The sequence below is a fragment of the Amphiura filiformis genome, chromosome 2 (genome assembly GCF_039555335.1).
Source record: "Amphiura filiformis chromosome 2, Afil_fr2py, whole genome shotgun sequence".
In the NCBI taxonomy this organism is placed as follows: Eukaryota; Metazoa; Echinodermata; class Ophiuroidea; order Amphilepidida; family Amphiuridae; genus Amphiura; species Amphiura filiformis.
In genome coordinates, this window is record NC_092629.1 from 25,999,299 (window position 1) to 26,021,286 (window position 21,988).

The following is a 21,988-nucleotide window of genomic DNA, read 5'->3' on the forward strand; positions in this document are numbered from 1 at the left end:
TTCTGTAAACATGGTATGAGTATGTGACACCATCCGAAAAGTAAAAATAAAAATTAATTTGTAATGAGACTTTAAATTAACATTTTGTTATCTGGATTAACATGAGAGGACAAATGGTTAAAGGAACCGGCATTCCACTGTACCGAGTATATAAAATACCGGTAGTGTGGCCTTGGACACACACAATGGCTTCGAGCTATTGTGGTTTGAAAAACTACTCCCTACAAAATCTCTTTGATACTGTTATGTTTCAACTAGTTTATCTCAAGTGTGCCATTCGTTGTCGAAGGAAACAATTTACATGATAAGAAATACTAGAATTTCTGCTGAATGGTGGAAGGTCGACTTTCTCAACAGGCAGTCCTCTACAATCCGGTAAACAGGCAGTAATTCTTGAACAAAGCTCTATTGAATTTTGTCGGACTCGATGGTAGCCTCGGAAAAACACCATTATAATTATTAAAACTGTTAAAAAATCTTAATAAAATTGGACCACTAGAATACGCTGGCGAAGTTACGTAATAATCGGATTAACTACCATAGCAATAGGTGAAAACAATTTTTTTGAATATACCGCGCTGCACTGATATGTTCACGCAATACCTCTTCATTGAACCATATCATGCTGATTACTTGCACCTGTAAGATTAGTATCTTTGAAAAGACCAGTATTGTATTCAATCTATGATTGCAGACATACACAGGTGATGAGTGTAACCTGCTTGTAGTGCAGCGCGATATGTTCAAAATTGTTTTCACCTATTGCTATGGTAATTAATCCGATTAATTACGCAACTTCGCCAGCGTATAGTTATAACAATTTTTTGTTTATCTTTAAAAAAATAATTGCAAATCTCATTAACCTCCCAAGTGCTTAGAAGAAAATAATAAATATTTTTGTTCCAAAAGGAGCTAAATCCAATGGCAGTCAGTTTAAAACTTTGCCTATTTAGGGGACAAAATGATGTTGAAAATAGTTAGAAAATAAGCTAGAGTTACAAACATATCTATCCCAACCGTTAAAATGTCATTTAAACTTTAAAATGTTAAAATATACCAGCAAAATGTGACACAAGGCAGCTATTGGATTTAGCGCCTTTTGGAAACAAACTCTTCTTATGGCGGACTACTCAAATGCATTCAACAAAGGCGCATGATTGCAATCTACTGCGATAGATCGTCTCACACACATAACAAATGCACTACGATCAAACAGGTTGATGACAACATTTGATTGAATGGACTGCATTGCGCCATGATTACGATGTCCTTCACCGGTTCAAATCCTTTGTTTGGAGCCAATCGATAAAAGCATGCAGGTCCTCTATTGATACATGCAGGTCATTCACATTATAACTACAATGCCATTCATGGAATTCACAAAGCCTAGAAACCGATTGCGAGGGTAAAATAGTATCCCTGAGCAAGAATAATGAGGGAGCACCTGGATTGAAATAAAGCAGGTGAAACCTATTATGGGATGGCACGCATGGACGGCTAACAGAATGGATTGTGGACAGGAACCTCTCTGGTGAAACACTTTCACACAGGACATCAAGCAAGAAGCAAGTGGACGTGTTACTCTCGTTGTGCTCATCAGATACGTAGCCTTTAGTCAGTGATAGATAGTTGGGTAAGTCTACAAACTCGTCTTGTCTAATGAACATTTTTGATTGGTTAATGTTTATTTCTTATTCACATATAATTATTATTCATTAAATGAGTATTTTGTGACTCTAGTATATCCCGGGAGTATATCATGGACTTTGATATCAAAAAAGCTTATTTCCGAAATTTCAGTTGATTCCGAGTTTGCGTTTGCGAGAAGCATGGTTAGACTTTAGTAGTCCTGCCATGCCAGCAAGAACGACAAAAAAAAAAAAAATTTTTGTACTTGCTCAAAAGGACGTTGGCTCTTATCAAAGTTCCTTGTTATGTAAATGAGACGGCCTACTTTCCGTAGCTTTTACACGCGGACTTTGTATATCATAGGGAAAGTCGAGCCGACCAGTGTTGTGCATGGATGATGGAAGGGGGGTGGGCACGGGAGATTAAAATATTGCTTTGTATCTCACAAGATGATTTGTGTATTTTGGACAAATTAATAATTCAAAGAAATCTTTGTAATAACTCAAAAATATCAGAAAGACAATTGCAATCAGTTATCTTTACGCTGCTTTATTAATGTTACCAGACCCAGATAAGCTAAGTGTAGGGCAACCCCCGGAAAGTCGCTTCGATAGCGATAGTAAAAAGTTCGTTTAAACGTATCGTCCTGCAATTTTCTGTGAATTTCTAGAACACATGTCTCGATCTAAATCTGAAATCTGGAGGTGTGCAATTAAGAAAAAGCGAGTTTCAATGTTTTTGTTTGCCACGGTTAAGGGATCTGGAATGAGCGTTTTGAGCATTTCGACAGTATTTTTTGTGGGACATGAGAGCACATCGAATTGCATTCTGAATACAAAGAATGTCTTTCTGATATCAAATAATTTTCATTTTTTGAAATTCACGATATAATACAAATTTTATGACAAATTATAAAAAAAAATCACATTTTTTATATAACAGTCCTGGGTGTAAATCTTATAAATCTAATGATATATTCTTGAAGTGTATGTAGCTGGGAGGAAAAGCCGACGATCAATTGAAAATTGTTACCTTTCATATTGAAGATATGGATTTTTTTCCCAAAAGGACCTAATTTTTTTGGTGTTTGGGGGAAAAAATTCATATCTTCAATACGAAAGGTCAAAATTTTCAATTGATCGTCGGCTTTTCATCCCACCTACATACACGCTAAGTATAAATCATCAGATTTATGCCATACAATGTGTATTACATTGCGAATTTCAAAAATCAAAATTATTTGATATCAGAAGGACATTCTTCGTATTCAGAATGCAATTCGATATGTCTGATGTGCTCTAATGTCCCACAATAAATACTGTCCAAACGTTCATACCCCAGCCCTTAACAGGTTTGTGTACAAAACGTATGCGCATGCATCTCAGTCGTTTTGTGGCCGATTGACATGATTGAGAGCTTGAAGTTCATTAAGACTGTATAAAATCTATTTAAACTCGATTTAAACTCGATTTAAACTTGATTTAAACTTGATTTAAAAGCATTCACAATTTAATACTACGGAACAGTTACACACTTAAAACGACGGGGTCAAAATATCAACCCTTTTACGGGGTCAGTTTTATTTAACCCTATTCGTGGTTGAAACCAACTACGGTCGGGGTCATTTTCTGTTTGGCATCATTTTTAATTGACAACGTCATATTTAAATGACCCCAAATATAATCATTTTTCAACCCACGTTCCGGGGTCATTTTCTAATCGGGACCCCTGAATGAAGTTATTTCAACCACGTTAGGGGTCATTTTCTAATTGTGACCCCTGAATATAGTCATCTTTTGACACTAATAGGATTATTTTCCAACTGATTATGTTAGGGGTCAAATCATTTTTAACCTTAAATATAGTCATTTTAACCACAATTTGGGTCAAATTTTTCACCAGATCACCGGAGTCAAATTTGACCCTTTTTAGTCGAAGCATAGTTGACTTGGAGAGCGGGGTCAAAAATGACCCTTTCGGGGTCAAATTTTGACCCCGTAGTTTTTTGTGTGTACGAACATCTCCTTGGCACATTATTGTCTTGCAAAATAGCGCGAACAGCGCACCTCCGATCAACCTACCTTAAGTACTAATGGAAAAATAGCATAATCCCGTGAATAGCGCCGGCTTCAGTGGTAAGGCATTTTCTGATCAGAATGGACCAAAGTTCAAAAACGCAAAATAGCGCGAATAGGGCCACCCCCGGTCTTTCATCATAAGGCCGAAAAACAGTGTTGCCCTCAAGTGTGACAAATGGGAAGGTTGGGTCGGTCGGTTTTTAAAAATCCCCACAAATATTAACCTAGAAGTATATACGGAGCCATATTTTGTAACACGGACTACGAAGGGGGTTGTGGCAACCCCCCTAATTTTCAATTATAAACATACCGTTATAATTGGTACCAGTGTATAGCTATAAGTACAAATATGCCTCACATGATGTCGCTATGATGTCATAATGCGAGTGCGCCCATGCAAATTTGGGAAATTCTGACTATGTACAACAGTATAGGCAAAATTGATTTTCAGCAAAAAACTCTACGAACATGCGATTTTCACCGACGTTTCTCGTATAAAAGGAAATGAAAGGTCAGTAGCTCTTGGGAGTAATTTTACAAGAGCGAAATGAAACACATTGATTCTACGATAGACGAATCCAAATACACGCATTCCTACACCTGACTAGCAGCCTTTAGTTGGGTCCCCGTCGGCTACAATGCATCCAAAATGTGAAATGATTCGACCTTGGCGGAAATTTTAAACTGCATTCCATCACCCGTTTTACACCTTCCGCGAAAACACAGGTAGACAAAAGAAGTTTACAACACAATACAGTTCAACAGTTGTGCAAACAAAAGCCGCCTTACACCTAGAGAAGGTCGAGGAGGGTTAATAGAATAATACAATAGAGATAATTCCGCAGGTAATCCCGTCGCATCTATTCATGGATGTACAAATGGATGAACAAAAGGACTATGTATGAATAGACATGATAGATGCGACAGGATTACCTCTATTGTATATTATTATTCTATTAACCCTCCTTGTCTTTGCATCTTTAGGTGTTAGGCGGCTTTTATTTGCACAATCGGGTGCTCAAAACCCCAGGTTGGTGCTAGCGGGAAACCAAAGATGGCCGACCAAATCCTGACCATGACTTGGCTCGTTGGATTCGTCTATAGAAAGCAATAGTGGGCCTCGCCAACAACCCCCCCGCCTTTTTTTTTTTTTTGATGGCCGGTACTACCCCCGTGTTGGTGCTGGGTTAAAAATTGTATACTAAAATGAGCGCAAAGGATGGATCTACGATTAGCTTAGAGGTCGTTTGGACGCAAACACGTGCATTTTTTATGACGCATCAAAAATCGTATATAAACTCAAAAAAGTTTGGAAACTTTCAAACACGGTTGTATATCAGAAAATTTTGAAATCTTATCTCCATATTGTTTCACACCAGCGAAAACATTGTTCTTTTCTATCAACAATGATACCTCAATTGTGACAATAGCTTATTCCACGGCTGAGTAACTTGTTTTAAAAGACGGAGGTCTCAAAGAAAATGTGCGAAACTGACCATTATCTGCGCTCATCTTATTGCTCTGAATGAATGAACGAGTGGTTTAATGCATGAATAAAAGAATGAATGAAAAGTACATCAAGTTGAATAAAAAGTGCTAGGATGGGATTAGCAGTTCTACTCGTGGATTCAAACAGATCAACGCAAGTCAACCTATCTTGCTGGTCACTTCATAGTGGTCATTTGCAAGAAATTTCTAAGCAAACATGGCTCGATTACCAGACCTGGATAACGCTCGCGCTATTGGTCAGCTTGAGGCTGCCATACCTCAGAATCACGGCAACATTTGGATTTTCCTGCAGTATGATCTCCAAGCTAAAAGTCAGACCGGAAATGTCAAAGACAGACCCAGAAGTGGCCATCCAAGAAAAACAATGGCTGCAGAAGACCGGTACGTGAGACTGACACACGATATCTTCATGGCAGAAATCGCCATGGTAGGTTGAATCCACCGCCACGCATAGCCATTTTATAGCGACCTGTTTAATAGTTTTGTGTCGCATAAGAGCCGAAGGACATCTGACTAAGGCTACTGACAATAGCCCCGATTAGACCGGCTACTGTCCTCGCTGTGTGTTAGTCAAGCATGGTACACCATAGGTCATATGGTTTCGGACTACCTTCACGATTGGCCTATACACTGCGCTATATAATTCGGCACATATAAATCAAAATTATTGTCAGTTTTTGACTAGTATCTCAAAGCGCAAGCTAACGACTATCATATGTTAAATATATATATTCAAGTGCAAGGAACCACATCTGGTTTCTTTATACAAAATCATTTACGGGAGATATTCATCATTTTCAAACCCGGTATCCAAAGATTTATCGTCTGAATATCAATCGTGCATAGCACATCCACGTGTATCGATCCCGTGTATTCATTTCAGCGTCTCTTGCTATAGTGTAATTATTAACCGGGCGATGTCGGTGTGTGACAGTACTTTGAAACCGTTTTTAATGAAACGGTATGGTATTCCTTATTCATCTTTACTGATGCAAATGGCGCAGACAATGACAGATTTGGCACATTTTGTTTGAGAGCTTGTCTTTCAAAGACAGTTACTCAACAATAAAATAAGTTATGGTCACAAATTTGGTATCATTTTTGACAGGAAAGAACAACGCTTGTATTGATATGAAATAATATGGAAATAGATTTCAAATTTTTCTGATATAAAGCCGTTTTGTTACGTTTCCAAACTTGCTTTGAGGAGTTTAGTTCTAGGGTTAAATAAAAGTTAAATTTTGATTTTGAACTGGGGGAAAATTGGCATAACTTAAGAAAAATAAAATAGTGTCAAAATACGCAGAATAAACTTCCCCATCTATTTAACATAACAATGCTGCATAACAATATGCAGACTATTGTTCTCATTTAGGAATCGAAAGGCCTTACACAGTATTGTTACTGTGCATACATCCACTGTTTTGTAATGGTGCATCCAACTGAAATTATAATACCCATAGCATACCCATTGCAATATCGGAATCAGAAACATGGGTTTGTGAAAATAATCTCTTCATATATGGCACATGTATTTGAATACATGTGCATAGCTTGACTGACCTCTTGAGCTGCCTAACACTAGGATCCACAGCATGCTCATCTACCAGGGCACAGTTCTTCAACTTCTATACATTTGTACATTCATTGAATTGGAATGTGGGTACAAAAACTCATACTCAGCAACTTGAGCTCAAATTTTGCACTGATTATTTAATTTCTAATTTCATTCTCAGAAATCATGAAGATCTTGTCGACCATCTTGATTGGAGTACTTGCCGTCTCCATGGTTACAAGTTATCCGGGTAAGTAATAATGGGCTATTCCATTTAAAATCCACACTCCCCATTATGGAAGATTTAGCTAGTGTCTTCGACAGAGGGGGTATCAGTTTTGAATGCAATTGGGTAACTTCCATTTGAAATACTCACACCAGTTGTGAAAGATATAGGTAAAATCATAATACAGAGAGTATGGGTTTCAATATGTGACTGGACGCGGCGAATCAGCCGTAAAGTCGGCCCAGTCAATTTTGTTTTATTTCGTGTTTAGAAAATATATACCATAAGCTTTAAAATGGTATATCATTTGACTTCAAACGTTTTTCAAAAGCGGAGTTATGATTTGTTGAACTCTGTTCCTTCGACAAAATTGTATTTTTTATCGGTTCTACATGTGTCTCTTTTTCTACATTTCTGGTAATAAATATCCAACAGTCATAATTGGCGGTCATTTCAAATCATCCCCAAGTCAACGAGGTTCAGAAATATCCTCTCATTGTTCATTGTTGATTATACATACCTAGACAAAATACAATGCTTTGTTATCCACCACTTGAACAGGATTTAGCCAAAGCAAACAAAGACAAGAACTATTCTATAGAAATAGGTAGAAGCTTATTATCCTCTTCAGCAGTAGTATTATTGATTGATTTAAACAGCGTTTGATATTAAGATACTTGTCGCAACGAATTGATACACCTATGAATACGACCTTCACATACATTTTACACTTTAACTCAGAATACAATTTGCCGAGTTTACGGCTGATTCGCCGCGTCCACTCACATATGGTCAATTACATTTGAAAAACATACCCCCTCAGTGGAAGATATTGCCAAAATCTTCCACAGGGGTAGGGGTAGTGTGGATTTCAACTGGAATATAGCCAAATCACCAATGAGACCTTTCTATAACCCGACATTTAATTTGCTTCAAACAAAAGGCATATTGATAAGTGTGCTTTGCTCTACTCAATTAATATTTTTAAAACATGCTTAGCACTTCCATAATGCCTCCAATACCACCTTAATGGTAATGAATTATATTTTCAAATATTCCTACTTTGCCCTGTGTGGATCTGATCGTGTCATCGTGTCATATCTTATAAAATCCAGAGGATGATTTAAAGGAAGCCCCATCATACACTGCCACTTTACTTTTCAAATCCCATTAAATTCTGTGCAAAAGATGTCGTTTTATAATTGTGTGTATCATTATTACTTGGTCGATTTCAGATTAAAAGTGATGTGTGCATAAAGGATAATTCACACCTTCTGTAGATAACATAAAATGTGAAATCGATCAGCAAATTAATAGTGTTTTTATTAATTATAACTGTTCAAATTCAAATTTAACCATACACATTATGCAGTGGTCGAGCAGTGTTCACTCACACTGCTGCTAACAAGTTAACCCAGTGGGGTGCTGGGTAGTACTTAAATCATCCTCTGCAAAAATCATAAGGATCAATATCCAATAAAATGCAAAAAAACTGTTTTATTCTATTTGTAGATACTTATCTTCGAACATTACTGGATGCATTGGATCAAATAGTAGATTCTGGTAAGTTCCTTAGCTAGGCCTTAAAAATGAGTGATTTCACAATGGTTATAAACATAAATCAATAGGAATTGTATGTTATTCCCTTCTATTTTGAAAACACACTAGAGTATCCAGGAAAAATGTTACATTTTACAAAATGAAACGCATTTTGAGATGGTGCAATAAAACGATGTATTTTTTCAGATGCTTTTATTGCTCAGATTTTGATCAAATTTAGTCTCAAATTGTTCCATTTGGAAAAACATGTGGCCGCATATTATTGTCGCCCTAAAAAATGAATGCCACCCCCCCCCCCACCACTGACTCAAGTCAACCCCAAAAATTGCATATGTTTAAAAGAAAATTTATTCCAAAACTTTAATTTTAAGGGATCTGGAATGAGCGTTTTGAGCGTTTCGACAGTATTTTTTGTGGGACATGAGAGCACATCAGACATTGAATTGCATTCTGAATACAAAGAATGTCTTTCTGATATCAAATAATTTTAACTTTTTGAAATTCACGATATAATACAAATTTTATGACATTAAAATTTGATATTTTTCACATTTTTGATATATAACAGTACTCGAAGTAAACTTTATAAATCTAATGATATATTCTTAAAGTGTATGTAGCTGGGATGAAAATCCGACGATCAATTGAAAATTTTGACCTTTCATATCATTGCATATTGAAGATATAGATTTTCTTTCCGAAAAGACCTATTTTTTTGTGTGTTTTGGAAAAAAATCCATATCTTCAATACGAAAGGTAAAAATTTTCAATTGATCGTCGGATTTTCATCCCACCTACATACACTTTAAGTATTAATCATCAGATTTATAAAGTTAACTTCAAGTACTGTTAATGCTCTGCGTGCTAGCCATGCGCTTCAATGGAAAAAGTTCAAGTTTTGAAATATTTTCTCAAAATATCAAGAGCTATCTTAAGAACTACTGGATCAATACTAGGCGTGTTTGTACTCATTTTAATGCATTTTTCATGCTGATTCCAAATATGGTCATGAAAATTTACATTTCTGAAATATTTGAATTTTTGAAATTTTTTTGAAACTTGTCGTCTGCAGTCGACACCCGCGTGAAGAGAGTTAAATATCAAAAATATCAATTTTTAATCATTTGCCATAAAATGTGTATTACATTGCGAATTTCAAAAAATCTAAATTATTTGATATCAGAAGGACATTCTTCGTATTCAGAATGCAATTCGATATGTCTGTGCTGTAATGTCCCACAATAAATACTGTCCAAACGTTCATACCCCATCCCTTAACGATTTGAAAAAAAAAAAACTGTACGCGTTTAAAAATTATTGAAACGTATTTTTTAAAATTTCTCCTTAGATGCAACATCCAAAAAGACGAATGAGAGGGCGCCCGATGCAGACGCGATGAAAAGAGGAGAATATGATTGGTAAGTAGGGCTAATAAAGCAAGGGAAATCACGTGAGATCTACCTGCCGATTGGCCAAAAAGAAGTTTGCATTGTCAATTGGCCCAATCAGCAATGTTAGATCGACAGGTAGTGCTCGGGGCGGTCCAGAATCGGCTTCAATATCATAAACTGACCTAAAAGAATAGGAAAAACTTTGGTGGCAAAATGTGATCTTGTTATAAACCATGCCAAAGTATGAACCGGATCATAATGATTCAGAAAAAATATTGCTTGACCTATCTGAGATGTATGGTTCTTGAGTCATAAGTATGTCAAAGGTCGTATTTTGTTCTCCACATGGGTCAAAACATGCTCGACTTTCATTAAAATAGTCTCTAATTGTATAGGTATTTCAGGGTTATAATCCTTAAACGCAAAAAAAAATGCACGACATTGAACAAGTTCGGAAGAATTGGCTTGCGAGGAGAAAGTAACGTGGAAAATTTTGTTAGGTGTGGTCGCGTAAAATGGCAACTTTGGGCACTTTTCCCAACCATTGCTTCCAAACAAAACCAATTATAATTTTAATGAATTTTTATGACATTAGGGTTCCCTTCTACACCTCGAAGTTTTAATAATTCTGTAAGGGTGCCCTAGGGTTTAAAAATAGCCTGACCAAAGTTACCCCGCATTTGTTGTTTTTTGTGACATTTCAGTACAAACTCAAAATGGAGAGATATATTCAATTTGATTGAAATTAATATTCTATTATTGACGCAGATTGTATTATGAATACGCTCAATTGTATTAATACACTCGCCCAAATGTATTAGGAATATACCCAAATGTATTGGGAATATACCCAAATGTATTGGGAATACACCCAAATGTATTGGGAATACACCAAATGTATTGGGAATACACCCAAATGTATTAGGAATACACCCAAATGTATTAGGAATACACCCAAATGTATTAGGAATACACCCAAATGTATTAGGTATACACCTAAATGTATTAGGAATACACCCACATGTATTGCGAATACACCCACATGTATTAGGAATACACCCAAATGTATTAGGAATACACCCAAATGTATTAGGAATTCACCCAAATGTATTAGGAATACACCCAAATGTATTAGGAATACACCCAAATGTATTAAAAACTTGTGCGATTCAATGGCACCAAATCATTTAAATCATTGATGTCTCGATTAATCATGTATCTTTTTATTCAAGTTTGGTATAACTTGCATATCGTTACAAGGGAAAACCTCAAGTACTTTTGGCCCCTGCACATGGATGAAGCAAACCATTAAATATAAAGTCTACACTTACAAGGATTTATCAATCTTTTGGGCCTTGAACATATAACTTGCATATCGTTACCATGGTTACTAAGGGAAAAACCTCATAGGCCTGTACCTTTGGCCTTTGGAATATGGATGAAGTAAACCATTCAATATAAAGGTTTTTCCAGTCGATATTTTAACCAATACCCGTCATTTTTAAATGAAAGTTCAAAAAATATTTTGACCACAAAATGACTAATTAATTTACAGCAATGAAATGAAAAAGGCTTTTCATTAAATTTTTGGTTTAGCCTTGCAATGAGTTTTTCATTCTCTTTCTATACGATAGGAGTGGTACAAAGACACTTTGCGGTGGCACGTTGCAGACATATAAAGGAAATATTTGCGGAAAGCGAGAAGCTAAAGGTAAATATACACTAATCACCAAACGTATTTAAACGCCTTTAGATAGAAGATACCAAAATATTACCCCAGGGGGTTCTTCATTTTTTTTGTATGGGATACCGACTTCCTAAAAAGCATCCAATTGTGGGCGCATTTGTCTCCACTGAAAACCCACCATCGATATACCGAGATCGCTGAAAAGGTCATGACCCCAAATCCGTGGCACATCCGTTATACATCTGCAATAGCTGCCCATGCATTATAATAGACGTTTTGACAATTTCCGCATTCTATTTTCGTGCATCAAAGTGTCATTTTGCGAGAAATTTTGTCACGAAAGATTTGCAAAATAGTCTCGTTTGCAATCGTGTTTGTATTTGAAGACCTGGTTTCGTATAGTTTGGTAATGTTTTATACATGTTCAGGGGCCAAAACAAATCTTTCATAACCTTTCATGATGTTTTCACCCTGGAACATGTATTAAACATTATAAAACCTAAGAAACTATACGTAACTTTAGTGTATACATATTGAGGGGCCAAGTGGACTTACGGTCTTCTTGCGCTCAGGTCTTCATTTGTAAACTTCCGCGCAACGCTAATTTGCAACATGTATACATTTATGAAACTTAATGCAGAAAATACAATCCTCAAAAGAATCAGTTGAATATAATCAGCATTTTTTAAAACATTAGATATGATGATAATATTATTGATAATTGTGCTTGATCTTTCATTACATAACTTGTTCCCTAAGTTTGAGTCTATACGTCACATTAGTGGGTATAAGATGCCCTCAACGTATCCCGGGGGTGGGGAAATTCATTAATGTAACAGCACAAGAGGACTCCCGTCCCCTCGCATATCTGAAGGTAGAGGTCATAATTGAGCTCCCTTAATACCGGGCCTTAATAGTGCAACGTAATGGATAAATGAATGCTCTATATGTTAATGCTTCAACATCTTAGGCCAAGTAAAATAAAAAACATGTTTCACGTCCGGGTTTTTGAATAAAAGGAGAAAGAGGGGCTTTTTATTTTATTTTTTTTTATCGCAAAATCTGTGTAAATACCCATAATTAGAGCTGTTTTAGCATATACAATAATGCCTGGAAAAAGGAGGAGGCCTCTTTTTTTATTTGTTGTTCTGAGAGATAGGCCCCTCTAACTATCACAAAATCTTATAAAAGTGTTTCTTGTATATTAGCAAGGCTATAGAAAGCATCTCTACTTCCTAGACATATTTTTTGAAAAGTTATAACTGAATTTCAAAAAATAAAAATAAAAATGAAGAAACCTCAAAAAAGGAAGCGGGAGGGGACGTGAAACATGTTTTATTTTTTATTTGGCCTTATGTTCCGGTTTGATGCCAGAATCATGACAATTGTACACATTTTTAAACCCATTGTAAAGAGCATACCACTAAATCAACGCGCCATTCGTGGTAGAGGTGTCCCAAACCACAGGCGTCCATTGGATGCATCTGTACTTTTCAAACAAATTATTCATTATTACTTTATTTTATTCATTATAGACGCTCTTGCATTCCTGGAAACGGATGATCGTCAAACGGACGCGGACCCACTAGGAATATGGGCACTTATATCTACCACGCTGAATGAGGAATGTTGTGGGGAGGCGTGCTACCGCGAAGAAATTGCCGAAACATGCTGAAAAATTCTTGAGTCACGTAGACGGTGTTATCATTTGTCATTATAATTTGTCATGCATGAATTGAATTTCTTATCAGTTAATGGTATTGTATAAAGTAGGCCCTAGGCCTACAGTTATTTTCTAACTATTGTTTCCCTTAGCCTCGATTCGAGGCTTCTGGGCTCTGGGATGGTGTTCACCCCCCCTTTTTTTTTTTTGCTTCTCGATTTATTTTGTATTCTTGTGTCTTCATATCCTGTCCACCCACCTCTGATCTGTACGTGATGATATCAGATTACTACCTCTCTTTGTTGTCATGGTTCTGAGAAAATAACTAGAGAAAATTGCTGATTACAATCAAGTTTTATGTCTTACTCACAACACTGTAATGTTCTCAGTGTATTATAGGCTCCTTCTAATTCTTTCTTGTTGCCCACCAGAAAGATCACTATACTAACGGAGCCAATTATAGATTGAGAACTTCTTGTAGTTGAGAGCAGTTTAAGTGATGAAAATTGGGATCAGCAATTTTCTCTATAATACATAGTCACCTCCCTGCCTGTTTAAATCATGGCAAGCAGGACCTCTGGAGATCAGAGGTAGGTGGACAGGACGACACTTAGAGAGATCAGAATAAAAATAAATCTAAGCAAAAAAAGACAAATGAAAGACCAAAAAAAATAAGATAAATATATCAAGAAGCAAAAAGGAAAAAAATACTATCCTAGTGCCCTAACGCCTCGAAGGGAGAGTTTCAAATGGAGGTGCCTAATGTGTTCATTCCATTTGAAATTCATACTCCCTCTGTGGAAGATATTTCCAAAATCTTCCACAGGGGAGTGTGGATTATAGTCCAATCCGGGAGTCCAATCTTTACCTACTATAATTATTTCCCATGTAATTTCTGCAAACTAAAAAAAGACTCAATTCTCTCGGATTTGTACATTTTCATGACCATGTTTAGTATCTGCATGAAAAATACAATAAAATGAGTACAAACAAACCCAGTATTGGAATCGGTGGTTCTTAAGATAGCTTTGAATATTGTGAAAAATATCTCAAAACACGGCATTAATTCAGTGCATCTCTTAAGTAGTCCAATAAATTCCTGTAACAATCGTGCAAATTATGTTAAATTTGCTGCATTTGGCAGATCAAGTACTTGCAGTGCTGATTATTATTTATAGGCTATGGATGCATTTCAACTTTACAGATGTCAAGTTCAAAATCGCTTGGATTTTGTTAAAAATACAAGCAATGTGTTCTCGGATTCAAAAAAGGAGTTTCACCGATCTGCGATGTAGGCCTACTAACAGTCGTGGAGTTGCATGTAATATCGTGACGTCTAATTTTGGCACCACCGTTAGCAAAATTTAAATAATGCTCGATTTTGTTGAAAAATTGTCCCAAAATATTGGTATTTTCATAAATCTGAAAAATAATACTTTGGGCTATGTAGGATGTTTCGGTAATTTCAGTAGGCTAACCCATAAAAATCGACAACACCCATTGAGTTCTATTCTATTGAATCAATTTGAACTTGACAAATTGTTGCGTTACCTGGATAAGAAAGCACCCAAGATAGTTTTTGCAGCACTTTCATTCTCGCCCCCTGCGGAGGCAAATTGGACCTCGCAATGTTACTCTTTTTCCACATGTCATAGACATGCCAAAGTATAGTTTTTCTTAATTCTTATTACCAGAGAATCGCGATGGTGCGAGTTTTGAAACGGTCAGTAAATTTAAACCTAACCCTCTATGCAAAGTTCAATGACCTTCTACTAAAATGACAGGGCTGTTAAAATGGATGCCTCCATAGCCTAGATTATCTGCCAAATATGACAATTTTAACTGAAATCAATTGCACTAAAGGTAACCTTGCGAGACTTTGTACGCTTTCGTGTGACTTGAATAATGGAAATCGGATCACACCTAAAAGTAATAAACCCAGCAAACACAAATGTTTAAGAAACGTCATTAATGTTTTAATGATGTCCGGTTTAATATTATCAAAATATTTTATACCCTAATATAACAATTATATAACCCAACATTTAAACTTCTGTAAAACGTTTTGTTTGCAGGGAATTCGGGAATGTATTATAATATAATATGATATTATATATAATATAACATGGTTGTAGATCATACACATAGGTCTGTGTGGTGGTGTGGTAATTCAATATAGTCATTAAATTATTCATGTAATTAACTAATGTACGTCGTCTTTAACCTTCATTTCGGTCTCTATTGTGTGCCGGTAATGTATACATAAATGGCAAAATGAGACCGTTTTTGTAGCATGAAAAACTGTCTCATTTTGTCAATATAATTATCCATGATCATTCTGCATTTATGTAGAAAGATCCATGATCATTCTGCAAAAACAGTCGCATTTTGTCAATTATGTATTCATTACACATGTTGCAAGCAGTAGGATACAGTGGCGTACCGTGGCCGCCCTTCCCCGGGGGGCTGAAGAAAATCCAATTATGCCGCCCCTTCCTCAACAGCCCGAAAAGGTTTCCCCAATTTTTTTTAAACCGCCCCAAAAGCAACACATTTTGATGTATAGTACAATTTTTGACATTTTCCGCCTTTTTTCTTTACTAATTCTTTTTGCCGCCCCTCTTTTTGCCGCCCCTTATTCTTCCCGCCGCCCCTTCGATTTTGCCGCCCCTTCGATTTTGCCGCCCCTGCTTTGACCCCGGGGGCTAGCGCCCCAAAGCCCCCCAAAAAAAAAAAAAAAATACGCGCATGGGATACCTGGAATGTTGTCGGGGTGGGGGAGAGGGGGAGGGGTGGGTGGGGCGTGTGTGCGTGTGTTACTTACGATAGCGAATCGGTACATGTAATGGGAGAATAGCATTATCCCGGGGGGGGGGCACTTCCATGACAGATATGCATCATGTGCCTCGGCTTTTTCAAACCGGCTTGTACCCAATGATCCCCTTTTTTGTGTTATGGTCCTACCTATTACCCAATGACCCCTTTAAAAAAATTCATGTACTCAATGACCCCCTTTTTCTATTTCCTGGTATACCCAATGACCCCCTTTTCCAAATTCAGGTGGTATTTGTGTTCTCCTCCAGAAATTTTTCACATTTCCAAGGTGTCCAAGTTGTTTTTATACGCAGTTTGGCACTTATTTATGTGTGTATACTATAATGATACTCTTTTGGCAATCCTGTACTCAATGACTCCCATTTTTACTTTTTGTTACCTTTTCTTACCTTTTTTCAAAGTTTCATACCGAATGACCCCATTTTTATTCAGGTTGTGCACTGAATGACCCCATATTTTTGTAATTGTACATTTGACCTGAAAGCCCCTACTTTAAACATGGCCGAGGCACATCCCTGCCATTTCAGATAGGGAGTGCCTCCCCGGGAGCATTATGTGAAGTACAAGATTTATTTTATTTTATAACATTCGGCCGAAGCCAGGCTAAACACCTACCTTGGTCTGGGGCGGACATTTTGAAACGCTATTCAAGGGATGCCTCCAGATATGACGGGACAGGGATATGGGAAGAGGTCCGATTTTAGGAGGAAACCGGAGCACCCGGAGAAAAACCTGCGAGGACGAACATGGATCGGCAACCAAACTCGCATGTGGCACCGCGGGGAATTGAACCCGGGCCACAGTGGTGAGAAGCAAGAAGGCCACTGATCGTAAACAGACCCAAGGGCGGTGCAATTAGGGGCAAGAAAGTTTTGGCGAGTCGAGGGGGGGGGGCAAGCCATTTTTGGCCATCCGAGAGGGGGCAAGCCATTTTTGGCACATATTCATGGGGCGCCTTTTAAATAAAACGCTCTGAAAAGGCTTGGGGAAAACAGTACGGAAACGCTTTAATATGCAAATTTTCCTGCTCGCTGCGCTCGCAACATATAGGCCTATGGTCGAATCCAACGAAAAGTGTTCACGGCATGTTCAGGGCCATAATTTAAAATTATACACACAATTGGCTTTCGTTTTTGTATTGGGTTTATTCGCCCTGATCATACGCTTCGCGTCATAAATAATAAGACCCCCTTCTGTGAAAAACTTAGACACAGAGACCCAAAAACATGCTTTTTTGACCCATCAGTTATGAAAAGCAGTCATTGGATTGAATCTAAATTGATTTCCTGAAAGGTGTGTATTCAAACATTACCTGTTCAATTTTTCACATATTTGTACACAAGTGAATTTTTTGAACATTTTTTGAGTGGTATTTTTTTACATTACGTAGGCCCCTAAATGACTCCAAGATGGACTTGACAAGTGTGTAATAACGGTTTTAAACGATTTGTGTTCATTCCTCATTCAACCGCTGTGAAGGGCAATTCCATGTTACTCGCGTTACATTTTTGATAAAATCAGCACATTCAATGTCATATAAATACAATTGAACAAGGAGTTGGTTTATTCATCTTCTCTCCACATGTACTTACTGACCCAATGTATCAAATCACATAAACTTTGATTTTGTAAATAACTAGATGAAACATTATTAGCAAAAAATGTGATTGTGACTCGCGTTACGAAAAATTACACCTTCAAAATTAGGCTTTTACTTGTTCAATATTTCTCCTTAAACAAACAGCTGCAGACAAAAGTTTATACCACTAAGTAATTACCTTATATCTCAGCTGTATTACAGAAACAAACACCAAGTATATTTGAGATTGGTATTTTAAAATGGCCAACTTTAGCTAAATTGGTGCGTGACTCGCGTTACGTGACTCGCGTTACGCTCACTATTTTGATTACATGGTCCCACTTTGAAAGCTTTAAACACGCTCAATTTCATTTCCATTGTGGTCAGTTTTACTTTAGCACTATAAAAATACTGTAATTCAGCATTAAAAAGGACCCTCTCCTCTGGGGTGGGTTGGTGGTGTGGTGGGTTGGTGGTAATGGGGGCTAATGATGGAAATTTAAAAAAAACCTGGCAATTTGAATAAGAATACAATTTTCATACACATTTATTATATAAAATGCATTGAAAAACTGTATGGAAACATTCATATACACCAGGCACAAAAAGAAACTTGTCAGTCATAGTCATCCTTGCTGTTCAACAACCTGATCATTTTGGTTATTCTGAAATATACATTTTGTTAATTGGACTTTGATTTCTCACTTAACACCCTGTTCGTAAAAATTGAACAAGAATTGACCACGACATGCGCCTCCAAACTCTCAAACCCCAAAATTAAAAGTTGCAATTTCAACGCTTTTCAATGGGATGCATCGTTGTGTTGTACACAAGCACCACGGGCCGATCAATAAAGCACACAGTGTAACAAGCACAATTGAATCGTTAAAATTGCAACTTTCGATTTTGGGGTTTGGAGGCACATATCTTGGTCAATTCTTGCTTGATTTCATGAACAGGATGTCAAACGAGAAAGCAAAATCCAACTAACAAAATGTATATTTCAGAATAATGCAAAATTATCAAGTTGTTGAACAGCAAGGGTGACTATAACTGACGAGTTTCTTTTTGTGCCTGGTGTATATGCAAAACTGATATAGACCAAAATGGGTTCCTACACATTTTCCATATGTGCAAAGAGGGGTAAGGATTTTTTGGCAGGCCGAGAAGAGGATCAAGCAATTTATGGCAGGCTGAGAGGGGAGGTCTGCTTATTGCAGAGCCCCTAGTAGCAAATATAAAGGCTGCCACTGATCAATGTGGAACACATTCCTCAGACTTGATTTATTCATCTTCTCTTTACATGTATCAAATCACGTAAACTTGTAATTTGTGAATAACTCTATGTAACGATGTAACAATTATTGGCAAAAATGTGGTTTTGACTTTTTTTACTAAAATTACCCCTTCCAAATTGAGCTTTTACTTTTTCAATATTTCTCCTCAAACAAGAAGCTGCACACAAAATTTGATACCACTAAGTAATTACCTTTTACTGCAGCTATACTACAGAAGCAAACATTAAGTACATTTGAGTTTGGTATTTTTAAAATGGCCAACTTAGTGCGTGACTCGCGTTACGTTACATGACTGTTACACTCACTATTTGATAACACAGCCCAATTTGAAAGCTCTAAACATGCTCTATTTAATTTATATTGTGGAATTCAACTTTAAACATGACCTTCTGTTCTGGGGTTAGGTGGAGAAACTGGGGTGGAATGGTGGTAGTGGGTGGAATGGTGGTAGTGGGTGTTTATAATGGGTGTTTATAATGGAAAGTCAAATTGTGAATTTGAATTCACAGATGGGGACAAAAAACGGTTTCCAGTCCTGCAATTTGTTCAGTGATGTACAATAATTATGAGTCCTGGGGAGGGTAAAATTGGGAGGGAGAAGTTTTAGTGATTATTTATGGATTATTTTCTAGCCCTACTGTATAGAGAGCTGTATAATATGTGTGACTCGCGTTACAATATCGTGACTCGCGTTACATTGTGACTCGCGTTACCATTTTGAATAGTCTGTCTCTGGTGGTAAAATTGTAGCAAACCAAAAACCTCATGAAATAATTATGAGTTATGACCCAAACCAGGAGGAAAATGAAAGGGAACATTTATAACCCTTTAGATTTTTTACTGCATTAAAAAGTTGTTCTTTTTGTGACTCACGTTACATGCTTAACATTATACAACTTGCCGTGCCATCCTGACCATTACCAACACAGCTTCCTAATTTTTTATTTTCTATTTTGACAAATTATGTATCAAACAACACTATCACAAAAAAGAATTGTTTTTGTTCCATATATTAATGAGAAAAAAAATTAATTACTTTTGACTAGATCTGCTATTAACAAAATGTAGGAAAATACATTAAATCCTTCAAATCAATGAAAAAAAAATACTGCAGCTGAAATTCATTTGAAAATTTCTTTTTTGTTAACTTTAAAGGGTGTATAATCAAAATATATCATCAATCATTGCCAATTGCAAAGTTCATATTTTTGAAAAAATGTCATTTTAACATGGAATTGCCCTGAACCAACATTATCAATATCAATAATGATAGGGTCTCTAGTATCAATAAACGCACATAAAGAAAATAATACATTCAAAGTGCTTTATAAAATGAAGATTTGATTGCGATATCCACCAAAAGTCTAATTCTTTAGCTAATACTGAAATGTTACGAATACAGCATAATACATCACATGTGTAATTAAGTGTCCCTACCAATGGACATTAATTGTCAAAAACTTTAAGCGGTACCCCTGGACAATATTATTACCCATATACGGATTCTTTCAACAATTATTTATTATGTAAATTTGCTGTTTAACTACTTGTATATCAAAATGAAGTGGTCAAAATCTTGCTAAAACCATCAAAATTTTTTGATCTAAGGTAATAACATTTATTCTTTTGGACGTATCATCTGAAACGGATCTAAAAACTACCATTTTATTCATTCATTAAGGGAAGGGGTATGAACGTTTGGACAGTCTTTATTGTGGGGCATTAGAGCACATCAGACATATCGAATTGCATTCTGAATACAAAGAATGTCCTGATATCAAATAATCTTGATTTTTTGGAATTCGCAATGTAATACACATTTATGGCAAATCATTAAAAATTGATATTTTTGATATTTAACAGTACTTGAAGTAAACTTTTATAAATCTGATGATTTATACTTAAAGTGTATGTAGGTGGAATGAAAAAGCCGACCATCAATTGAAAATTTTGACCTTTTGTATTGAAAATATGGATTTTTAAAAAAAAAAACCAAAAAAAATAGGTCTTTTGGGGAAAAAAATCCATATCTTCAATATAAAAGGTCAAAATTTTCAATTGATCGTCGGCTTTTCCTCCCAGCTACATACACTTTAAGAATATATCATTAGATTTATCAAATTTATTTCGAGGACTGTTATATATCAAAAATTTGAAAAATATCCAATTTTAATAATTTGTCATAAAATTTGTATTATATCGTGAATTTCAAAAATGAAAATTATTTGATATCAGAAAGACATGCTTCGTATTCAGAATGCAATTCGATACGTCTGAGGTGCTCTCATGTCCCACAAAAAATACTGTCGAAACGCCATAAACGCTCATTCTAGATCCCTTAACATAATAGCAAAATCTTAACCTCTAAACTCAATATAGATATTGTTAAATCGATCATGTTACCTACGAATATCCGGGTTTCTTCACCTATCATTTTATAAAGCGTTAGGTGTATGCGTACCGGTTATAGTTCCTAATATTCCTAAAACAGATATCCCACTCTTTCTTATACAATATGTAAATTGATTCATACTCATTTGATAAATAAAGTACAGAAACTAACCTAAACTAGCATAAATTGAATGCGATCATATTGATCGCGTTATAAAAATTAAAACAAATATTTTCTGGTTGAGCTAGCATTTTCCTGACACCCTGTGGTCTACTTTAGCCTACATGAAAAAAACATTAATGGGAATATTCCATTTGTTTTTGGTTGATCGTTTTGCGATAGTGAAAGCATCCTAGTGGTATTCGTAGGTAACATTGGGTTATGATGTCACATTTACTATCACACGTCCTGGATTTATTTTTCAAGATGAGTAATGGCACTTTTTCATGCTTTTGTACGGAAGTAACTAAGGGCCATGTGGGTTCGCTTTGTAACGCAAGAAGTCAGGATCTTGTGATCACAAATCCCGACTTCTTGTGTTCCTGACTTAGCCAGTTTGAAATAAAGACAAAGTAAAGATATCAAA

At 36.3% G+C, this 21,988-nt stretch overlaps 1 protein-coding gene across 1 annotated transcript; it reads left to right on the plus strand.

The window, feature by feature from the left end:
- Window positions 1-1,476: 1,476 nt before the first annotated feature.
- LOC140146033 (uncharacterized) lies at window positions 1,477-15,505 on the plus strand. Its single transcript, XM_072167774.1, has 6 exons — window positions 1,477-1,633; window positions 6,953-7,021; window positions 8,510-8,560; window positions 9,906-9,975; window positions 11,583-11,659; window positions 13,171-15,505. Exons 2-6 carry the CDS (start codon window positions 6,958-6,960, stop codon window positions 13,308-13,310), a joined length of 402 nt encoding a protein of 133 aa, XP_072023875.1. The 5' UTR covers window positions 1,477-1,633; window positions 6,953-6,957; the 3' UTR covers window positions 13,311-15,505.
- The last annotated feature ends 6,483 nt before the right edge of the window (window positions 15,506-21,988 follow it).